Source organism: Buteo buteo, chromosome 3 (assembly GCF_964188355.1).
Source record: "Buteo buteo chromosome 3, bButBut1.hap1.1, whole genome shotgun sequence".
Lineage (NCBI taxonomy): Eukaryota > Metazoa > Chordata > Aves > Accipitriformes > Accipitridae > Buteo > Buteo buteo.
This window is the reverse complement of record NC_134173.1, coordinates 77,926,174-77,936,149: the sequence shown is the minus strand read 5'-3', so window position 1 is coordinate 77,936,149 and position 9,976 is coordinate 77,926,174. Positions and strand designations below refer to the sequence as shown.

The following is a 9,976-nucleotide window of genomic DNA, read 5'->3' as shown; positions in this document are numbered from 1 at the left end:
CCGGGCCGGGCCGGGCCGGGCCCCGCTGCGGCGGTTCGGTGCCGGTTACGCAACGCGCCGCAGCCGCCGCACCGGGGCCCCGGCCTCCAGCACAAAGGCCGGGGGGGACCGGGGAAAAAGGGGGGAGACACGGGGGAGGGGGGGGCTGCGGCGGCGGGGGGGGGGTCTCCGGTCCGCCGCTTGCCCTTGAACTTGGCTCCGGGGGACAAAAGGCGGCGGCGGCGGCCGGTTCGGCTGCGCTCGGCCCCGCTTCGGCTGCGCTCGGAGCGGGTTCGGCTGCGCTCGGAGCGGGTTCGGCTGCGCTCGGAGCGGGTTCGGCTGCGCTCGGCCCCGGTCCGGCTGCGCTCGGGCCGGGTTCGGCTGCGCTCGGCCCCCCCCCCCCCCGGTTCGGCTCTACTCGGCCCGGTTCGGTCTCCCTCGGCTCTCCGCTCGGCTCTCCTCGGCCCCGGGTTCGTCTCTCTCTCCCTCTCTACTCGTCCCCGCGCTCGGCTCTCCTCGGCCCCGGGTTCGGCTCTACTCGTGCCCGGTTCGGCTCTACTCGTGCCCGGTTCGGCCTCCCTCGGCTCCCCGCTCGGCCCGGTTCGGTTCTCCTCGGCTCTCCTCGGCTCCCCTCGGCCCGGCTGCCGAGGAATGCGGCGGGCCCCGGTTCTCCCCCCGCCCGCGGCCGGTCGGCCGGTCGGTCAGCGGTTTTATTATTTACCCTTGTCGTGTAACCGGGAACCGAAATCCGCCCGGGTCCTGCCGTACGGGGCGTCGAGGCCGGCGGGGAAGTCATCGATCTTCACCTTCTTCACCAGGAACGACCTGGGCATGGTTCCTCCCGGGGCCCCGCCGCCACAAAGGGCCCCCCCCGGTGAGGGTGAGGGGCTGGGGGGGGGGCGGGAGGTTGGGGGGGGGTTGTGGAACGGAGCCTACGGCTTTGTGCGGCGGGCGCGGCCGCCCAGCTCCGCTCCGGGGCCGCCCGCAGCCTCCGCCGCCGTCTCGGTCAGGCCGCACCCGGCGGTGACCAACGGCCGACCCCCCCCAAAAAAACAAAAAAAACGGCGGAGCATGGACCGGGAGGAGGGAGGGAGGAAGGACGAGGAGGAGGAGGAGGAGGGAAGGGAAGGAAGGAGAGGGGGGGAGGTGGTTGAGCGCGCACCCCCCCCCTCGGGGCGGCCGTGCCGGTTCAGCACCACCGGCGGCGGACAGCTCCCGCCGTCAGCACCGGACAGCGCCGGGGGGAGGAGGAGGAGGAGGAGGAGGAGGAAGGGGAGGGGGGGTGGGGAGAAACGGGGGGGTCAGCGGCGGAGGGGGGGGGGTGTGTGGGATGCGGTACGGGGCCGGTACCGCCGCCGCTGCGCTGGGGCCGGCGCGGTGTGAGCGCTCCCGCATCGGCGCTCGGTGCTTTATAACGGGGGGGGGAGGAAGGAGAGGGGGGGGGGGAGGTGGGGAAGGGAGGGGAGGGAGGGGGGAGGGGGAGGGGGAGGGGGAGGAGGAGGAGGAGGAGGCGGTGCCTGGGGGGCGGGGGGAAAAGGGGGGGGAAGGGGAGGGGGGACGGCGGGGAGTCCCCGGTATGGGGGGGGGGGGGGAGGGAGGGGGGAGGAGGGGGGAATCCCGGAGGGGGGGGAGGGGAACCCCGGGAAATCCCTGGGAATGGGGGGGGAGATGGGGATGGGGGTGGGAATAGGATGGGGATGGGGATGAGGATGGGATGAGGATGAGGATGAGGATGAGATGGGGATGAGGATGGGATGGAATGGGAATGGGATGGGGACGGGAATGGGATGAGGATGAGGATGAGATGGGGATGAGGATGGGATGGGGATGGGAATGGGATGAGGATGAGGATGGGGATGAGATGGGGATGGGATGGGAATGAAAATGGGATAGGGTTGGGATGAGGATGAGGATGGGATGGGGATGGGAATAGGATGGGATGAGGATGAGGATGAGGATGGGACGGGAAGGGGAATGGGGATGGGGTTGGGTATTGGGATGGGATGAGGATGAGGATGAGGATGGGACGGGATGGGTCTGCAGGTTCCCCCTCCCTCAGCCCCCCCGCACTCTCTCGCACCCCATTTCCCACCTCTGGGGTTGGGGGGGGCAGCTGCGGGTGGGGTGTCCCGCCACAGAGGGGGCCTGCACACGCGTGAGCGTGCAACGGGCTGGGAACACGCGGGTGGGCGGCGGGGGCTGTCAGCGGGGGGGCAGTGGGGGGGGGTGAGCCCCGGGGGGAGCCTGGACGGGCGAGGGGCGCCCACCCGTGCCAACACAGGCACGGGCCTGCGTGCACGCTGCTGCGCACAGATGCACACGCGTGTGACGACGCGGGGGGGGCTACGCACACGCAGGCACGCGTGTGCACACGCAGACAGGCACAGACACGTGTGTGTGCGCACATACGCACACGCGGACACACACAAGGACACATGTGTGTGCACATACGCACGCAGACACACATGTGTGTGCACGTAGACACACACAGGCCCGGGCGGGCAAGTACAGGAGCGCACACACGTGTGCAAACACACCCGCACATGCAGAGACACGCGTGTGCGCAGCTACACACACGCAGAGGCAGGCAGGCACACGTGTGTGCGCGCGCACACACACAGGTGCAGACACACGTGTGCAGGCAGATGCGCACACGCATGCATGTGCACGCACATACACAGAGACACATGGGGCACACGCAGACACACGTGTGCGTGCACAGACACACACACGTGCACACACGCGTGTGCACACACACACACTCACCCAGCCATGCAGCCCCCCCGGACTGGGTGCAGGTGTTGCCCAGGTGAACCCCCCCACTCTCCCCCCCCCCTCCATCTCCATGTTGATCGTGCTCCGGGCAATCACAGCGCCTCATTAGCATCTCATTAGCATCTCATTAACTGCCCCGGGGGGGGGGGGGGGCCGGGCTCGGGCTCGGGGCGGGGCTGCCACCCATTGCCATGGGGGGGGGGGGCACCCATGGAGAGGGGAGGTGCTCTGGGGTGCTGAGGTTGCCCCAGAGGTCCTGAGGTTGCCCCACGGGTGCTGAGGTTGCCCAGTGGGTGCTGAGGTTGCCCCACGGGTGCTGAGGTTGCCCAGTGGGTGCTGAGGTTGCCCCAGAGGTGCTGAGGTTGCCCAGTGGGTGCTGAGGTTGCCCCACGGGTGCTGAGGTTGCCCAGTGGGTGCTGAGGTTGCCCCAGAGGTGCTGAGGTTGCCCCACGGGTGCTGAGGTTGCCCAGTGGGTCCTGAGGTTGCCCCAGAGGTGCTGAGGTTGCCCCAGAGGTGCTGAGGTTGCCCCACGGGTGCTGAGGTTGCCCCTGCAAGCACTGAGGTTGCCCCACGGGTGCTGAGGCTGGGCTGGCTGCCAGGCAGGTAGTTGCCCCATTGAGCCCTGAGGTTGCCCGCCAGGCCCAGTGGTTGCCCCGTGGGTGCTGAGGTTGCCCAGCTGGGTGCACCCACTGCCCGGCTGCTGGAGCCCAGGGGCTGGGGACCCTGCACCCACCCGGGCAACCTCAGCACCCACGGGGCAACCTCAGCAGCCGCTGGGCAACCTCAGCACCCAGTTGGGCAACCTCAGCGCCCAGTTGGGCAACCTCAGCGCCCACGGGCTGCTGGGGCCGGGGGGAGCTCGGGGGGGTGGGTGGGGCTAATTAGCATCTTAATGAGCGGGACCCGGGCGGTTCCGGGGGCACCAGCTGGGCCGGGCCCGGCTCATTAGCGTGGGGGGGGGAGAGGGGGCTGCCCCCCCTCATTAAGGCTCCATCAATATGCAAATGAGGGCGGCTGCTGCCAGCGGGTGACAAATGGCCCCGCGTGGCGCGACCCCCACCTCCCTCGGGGGGGGGGGCGGGGCGAGCTGTGCCCCTCCCCCCCCGCCCCATGCCCCTCCCCCCCCGTGCGCCGACCCCGAAGCCGGGGGGGGGGGTTGGGACAGAGACCCCCCCCATGGGGGTCCGGGGGGGAGGAGCCTGTCAAAGACCCCGCCCCTAATGAGCCCCCGGCCCCGCCCCTCCTGCCCCCCAGCACCCATCCGTCCTCTGCCCCCCCCCATGGGGGTCTCCAAGCAGGCCCCATCCCAGCCCCCCCCCCCGCTGTGGGGGGCCCATGGGGCTGAGCCCCACATCCCCGCACCCCCCCCAGTGTGGGGCAGGCTGGGGGGGCAGCCCCCTCCCCACGGTGCCGTGTGGGTGCTGGTGAGGGGGGTCCCGGCCAGAAGGCCCCTGCGCCGCCGGGGGGGAGCGCGGGAGTTGGGGGGGGCAACCTCGGGGGAACAGGTGTTGGGGGGCACCGAGGGGGGGGGGGAAGAACATTGGGGGGGAGCGCCGATGGTGGGGGTACCACCGCCACCGAGAGCAGATGCTGGGGAGGGAGCACCGACGTTGGGGAGCGTCAGTGTTGGGGAGCACCAAGAGTGGGGAGCACCAAGATCGGGGAGCATCAACATTGGGGAGCACCAACATCAGGGACCCCCAAGATTGGGGAGCCCCAAGATTGGGGAGCACCAAGATCACGGAGCACCAACATCGGGGAGCCCCAAGATTGGGGAGCCCCAAGATCGGGGAGCACCAACATCGGGGAGCATCAACATTTTTGGGGAGTGCAGCTTTTGGGGAGCACTGCTGGTGAGCAGCGCTATGGGGAGCACCAACGTTGGGGACCATCAATGTTGGGGAGCGCAGGAGTTGGGGGGTGCTGCTGTCAGGGAGAACAGATGTTGGGGAGCATCGATGTTGGGGAGCAAGAACATCGGGGAGCACCAAGATTGGGGAGCACCAACGTTGGGGAGCCCAGGCGTTGAGGGCTACCACCATCAAGGAGAACAGACACTGGGGAGCAGAGCTTTTGGGGAGCACCGCTGGTGGGCAGCGCCAACATTGGGGGGCATCAACGTTGGGGAGCGCCATTGGTGGGGAGCACCGAGATTGGGGAGTGCTGACATTGGGGAGCACCAATGTTGGGGAGCTCAGGTCTTGGGGAGCCGGGTCTTGGGGGGTACCACTGCCAGGGAGAACGGACGTTGGGGAGCCCCATTGGTGGGGAGCCCCACCATTGGGGGGCATCAATGTTGGGGAGCACCAACGTCAGGGAGCACCGATGCTGGGGAGCACGGACCTTGGGGACCATCAATGTTGGGGAGCGCCGACGTTGGGCAGCACCGCGATCGGGGAGCACCGAAACCGGGGAGCCTGGACGCTGGGGACCCCCACTGTGGGGGGAGCAGCACCGTCGGGGAGCCGAGCCCTTTATTGCGCAGCGCCGGGGGGAGACCCCACAAAACCGGGGGGCGGGGGGCGTACAAAAGTGGGGGACGGGGGGGTCGGGCGCGGACCCGGCCGCAGCTCGGGGCGCTGCCGACCAGGGGGTGCCGGTGGCTCCTACGCCTCCGGCCGCCGCAGGGGCTCGTCCAGCGGCTCGTCGGGGGGGTCCGGCTCGGGGGGCTCCTCGTCGGGGTTCTCCTCGTCGGGGGGCCGGCCGGCCAGCACCCGCAGGCAGCGGCGCACCTCGCGGCAGCCGCGGTGAGGTCTCTTGGTGCCGCGGGGCAGGTGTCGGCAGGAGGACAGGTTGAGGTAGGCCAAGTGCCGGCACGTGGGCAGGAGGGCGCTGCCGGGGGGGGACACGTCGCCGTCACCCCCCTGCCGCGCCGTCACCCCGCTCCCGCGTCCCCCCGCCCAAGCCGTCCCGGCCGCCGGCCCGATCCTGACCTGAGGGCGCCGGGGATGACCTTGGTGCCGGCCAGGTTGAGGGAGCGCAGGGGGGAGCCGGGGCCGAAGGCGGCCATCGCCCGCGCCAGGTCCTGCTGCCCGAAGCTGCGCCCGGACAGGTCCAGCTCCCGCAGGCTCCGGCGCCATTTCCACACCAGCTCGGCGCTGCCCTCGGTGAGACGGGGCAGCTCCTCGGCACCGCAGGGCAGCCCCAGGTACAGCTGCTCCAGATCTGCCGGCGGAGACAGAACGCCGTGGTATGGCCAACGTGGCACGGCATGGTATGGCATGGCACGGCCAGAACGCTGTGGTGTGGCCAACATAGCATGGCACGGTATGGTACGGCACAGCCAACGCTGCATGGCATGGCACGGTATGACGTGACATGGCACGGCACGGTATTACCACCATGTGTTGGCCCACCATGGCACAGTATTGCCACCACAGCCCGGCATGGCACGGTATGGTGTGGTACGGCACAGCACGGCCAATGTGGCATGGCCCAGTATGGCACTGCATTGCCAGCATGGCACAGTGTGGTAGGACATGGCCAACACGGCATGGCACAGCATGGCACAGCGCAGCGCGGAGTGGCCAGTGTGGCACGACACAGCACAGTGCAGCCAGCGTGGCCAACACAGCATGGCCCATCATGGCATGGCCTTGCCGCCATGGTGTGACCCAGTATGGCACAGTATTGCCAGCATGGCACAGCACGGCATGGTACGGCATGGCCAGCAAGGCATGACCCAGTAGGGCACAGTAGTACCATCACGGCATGGCACGGCACGGCACGGCACGGCCAACGCAGCATGGCGTGGCCAACAAGGCATGACTCAGTATGGCACAGTAGTACCATCATGGCATGGCATGGCATGACCAACGCAGCACGGTGCGACCGGTATGGCGCAGTATCGCCATCCCGGCATGGCGTGGCATGGCACGGCCGACAAGGCGTGACCCGGTATGGCACAGCAGTACCAGCACCGCATGGCACAGCACGGCCAGCACGGCCAACGAGGCACGGCCAACGTGGCACGACCCGGCATGGCGCGGCATCGCCATCCCGGCACGGCCAATGAGGCGCGACCGGTACGGCGCGGCGTCGCCGCCGCGTCCCGCCGGCGGGGTCTCACCGTCGCAGGGCAGCTCCAGCAGCGCCCGGGGGGTGACGCGGGTGCAGCCGCGCAGGTCGAGCAGGCGCAGGCGGCCGGACGCCCGCAGCAGCCGCCGCAGGACCTCGTCGCCCACCCCGACGCCGCCGGCGCCGGCCAGGCTCAGCTCTTCCAACCGGGGGAAACCGGGGGGGTCGGCGCGCCGGGACCCCCGCGCCGTCCAGCTCAGGTTGAGCAGCCGCAGCACCTGGGGGGGGGTCGGTGGCGGTGAGAGCGGGGGGGGCCGGCGGTGGCGGCGGTGAGAGCGGGGGTGCGGGGGGTGCGTTACCTGGAGGTGGGGGCAGGCCGCCTGCAGCCGCTCGACGGGCAGCGGGAGGGGGGGGCCGGTGCCCCCCAGCGCCGTGTCCAGCTCCAGCAGCCGCAGGTCGGGGCAGCACCCGCTCTGGGGGGGGGGGTGGGTGGGTGAGGTGGGTGCCGCCGGGGGACCCCCCAAATCCTGGGGTCACCCCCCCCCCCAAAACACCTTACCGCCAGCGCTGCCAGGACGGCGCCGAGCCGGGGCCCGCAGCTCAGGCACAGCTGCCGCAGCCGGGGGCCGGCAGCCCCCAGGAAGGCGGCCACCGCCGAGGGCTCCACCTGCGGCACCCGCCGGGGCCCGTGTGTGTCCCCCCCCCGCCCGGGGGGTCCCTTCCCCACCCCGAGAGTCTGTGCCCCCCCGCGCACACCCGGGTCCCCCCCGTGTCCCCGTGCCCCCCCCCGGGGTCTGTGTCCCCCCCCTTGTCCCCATGCCCCCCCCGGGGGTCCGTGTCTGTCCCCACTACACGTCTGTTCCCCCCCCACGGGTGCCTCTGTCCCCCTCCCCACAGCTGTCCCGTCCCCCCCCCCGGTATCTCCCCCCCTCCCCGGGTGCCCGTGTCCCCCCACATGTCCCCACGCCCCCCCCCAGGTATCCACAGTCCCCCCAGGAGTCCGCACCCCCCCCAGATGTCCATGCCCCCCCCCTCCATGTCCCCACATCCCCCCCCCAGTTATCCATGGTCCCCCCCAGGAGTCTGTGTCCCCCCCCCCCGCGTCCCCCGTACCTGGCAGTGCCGCAGCTCCAGGCGGTGCAGGCGGGGGCAGCGGGGGGGCAGGGAGGCGAGGGGCTGCGCCGGGACCCCCCCGCAGCGGCGGAGAGCCAGCGAGCCCAGGAGCGGGCAGCGCTCCCCCAGCGCCTGGGGAGGGGGGGGGATCCCGCTGAATGCAACCCCCCCCGGGCCCTCGCAGTCCCCCCTAGGCGAGGCGCAAGCCCCCAGATATGGGGCAGCCCCCCAAGTGTGGGGCAGCCCCCCCAGTCTCACCTGCAGGACGAAGCCCACGTGGCTCTTCCAGCCGCAGAGAACAAACTCCTGCAGGAGCGAGAACCTGGCGCCAGCCGGGGGGGGCGTTGGGACGGGGGTCCCGGGTCGGGGGTCCCGGGACGATGGTTTTTTTTTGGGGGGGGGGGGGGGGGATCCCCCCAGCACCCACCTGCTCTCCGCCAGCCAGCGCACGGTGCCCAGCACCTTCCGCTGGGTGTGGGGCGGGCGCCCGGGGGTGGGCTCCCCCCAGCACCCCCCCAGCGAGACCCTCCGCCAAAGCCGGGGCTCGGCGGCGGCCGCGTACCACAGCCGGCACACGCGGGCGACCCTGCGGCGGCGGGGGACGCGCGGCGGTGGGGGGGAACGACCCCCTGCCCCACAGATGTGGGGCAGCCCCCCAAGCGCCGCCGCCGTCCCCTTCCCCGGAACCCACCTGCAGAGGAAGGGGACGGCCCCCTCCCGCTCCACCGCCGCCTGGAAGATGCGGACGAGGATTTCGGGGGGCAGGCGGGAGCCCCACGCGCTCTGCGGACCCGCGGCGGCTTCTTCCTCCCCTCCTTCCTCCTCCTCGCCTTCCTCCTCCCGCCGCCTCCTCTTCCTCGGCGGGGCGGCTCGGGGGGGGCGGCGGGAGCCCCCCGACGCGGGGAGGATGAGGAGGACGTCGTCGTCGTCGGCCGTCCGGTGCACGAGGAAACGAGGGGCGGCGAGGCGGCGGCGATGGCGGCGGCGTGGGGCGGGCCGTGGGGCGGGGGTCGCCGTCGGGGTGTCTGGCCGCCCCACGGCCGTTACTTGTGGGGTTGGGCCCGGAGGGATGGGGCTGGGGGAGATGGGGGGCAGGTTGGGGGGCGGCTGGGGTGGCGGCGGCGGCGGGGTCGGACCCACGGCCGGACCCACGGCTGTGTCCTGAACCAGCCCCATAGCTCGACCCACAGCTGTGCCCCGAGCCGGACCCACAACCAGACCCACGGCTGTGCCCTGAGTCAGACCCACAACTGGACCCACAGCCGTGCCCTGAACCAGCCCCATAGCTCAACCCACAACTGTGCCCTGAGCCAGACCCACATCCAGACCCACAACCGGACCCACAACTGTGCCCTGAGCTGGACCCACGGCCAGACCCACAACCAGACCCACAGCTATGCCCATGGCCAGACCCATGGCTGGAACGAGGCCCATAGCTTGACCCACAACTGTGCCCTGAGCCAGACCCACGGCCAGACCCACAGCCAGACCCACAGCTGTTCCCATGGCCAGACCCACAGCCAGACCTGTGGCTGGAACCAGCCCCATAGCCAGACCCACAGCCGGACCCACGGCCGGACCCACAGATAGACCCCAAGCTGGACCCATGGCCAGACCCACAACTGGACCCACAGCCGGACCCACAGCTGTGCCCTTAACCATCCCCATAGCTCGACCCACAACTGTGCCCAGAGCCAGACCCACAGTCAGACCCACAGCTGGACCCACGGCTGGACCCCACGCTGGACCCATGGCCAGACCCACAGCTGGACCCACAGCCGTGCCCTGAACCAGCCCCATAGCTTGACCCACAACTGTGCCCTGAGCTGTGCCCACGGCCGGACCCACGGCTGGAACCAGCCCCACGGCCGGACCCACAGCCGGCCCCACGGCCGGACCCACGGCCGTGCCCGGCCCCAGCCCCACAGCCGGCCCCACAACCTGTGGGTCAGGGCCGCCCGTGGGGACAAACCGCCCGCTCCCGCCGCTCACCTGCCGCCCGCCGCCATCTTGGGAAGGGGCGAGGGGGGGCGTGGCCTCAGGGGCGTGGCCAGCCAAGCCCCACCCTCCCCGTCCCCACCCACCCGCCGGC

General features: G+C 71.2%; 2 protein-coding genes across 4 annotated transcripts in view; both read right to left on the bottom strand.

Annotated features, from left to right (window-relative positions):
- DGAT1 (diacylglycerol O-acyltransferase 1) overlaps positions 1-812 on the bottom strand; it is a 5,392-nt gene extending 4,580 nt beyond the window's left edge. The window contains exons 1-2 of the mRNA XM_075024396.1: positions 748-812; positions 193-513 (exon numbers count right to left, since the gene is read on the bottom strand). Coding sequence (XP_074880497.1) covers positions 193-513; positions 748-812 — 386 coding nt within the window. The remainder of the gene's footprint in view (positions 1-192; positions 514-747) is intronic.
- A 4,364-nt stretch (positions 813-5,176) lies between these two features.
- FBXL6 (F-box and leucine rich repeat protein 6) lies at positions 5,177-9,927 on the bottom strand. Of its 3 annotated transcripts, XM_075024452.1 has the most exons (10): positions 9,877-9,927; positions 8,576-8,959; positions 8,312-8,470; positions 8,143-8,206; positions 7,885-8,016; positions 7,331-7,438; positions 7,131-7,244; positions 6,824-7,049; positions 5,688-5,919; positions 5,177-5,586 (listed from the first exon to the last, which is right to left on the bottom strand). In XM_075024452.1, exons 1-10 carry the CDS (start codon positions 9,891-9,893, stop codon positions 5,361-5,363), a joined length of 1,662 nt encoding a protein of 553 aa, XP_074880553.1. In that variant the 5' UTR covers positions 9,894-9,927; the 3' UTR covers positions 5,177-5,360. The 3 variants fall into 3 exon arrangements, with proteins under 3 accessions (XP_074880553.1, XP_074880552.1, XP_074880554.1); XM_075024451.1 differs by having other exon boundaries at positions 8,312-8,959; XM_075024453.1 differs by lacking the exons at positions 7,131-7,244; positions 7,331-7,438 and having other exon boundaries at positions 8,312-8,959.
- Positions 9,928-9,976: the final 49 nt, after the last annotated feature.

Coding starts and splice junctions, on each gene's coding strand:
- FBXL6 (XM_075024451.1), bottom strand. Junction 7,050..7,130: donor CGGCCTGCCCCCACCTCCAG/GTAACGCACCCC, acceptor ACCCCCCCCCAG/GTGCTGCGGCTGCTCAACCT. Junction 5,920..6,823: donor GCTGGAGCTGCCCTGCGACG/GTGAGACCCCGC, acceptor CTCCGCCGGCAG/ATCTGGAGCAGCTGTACCTG.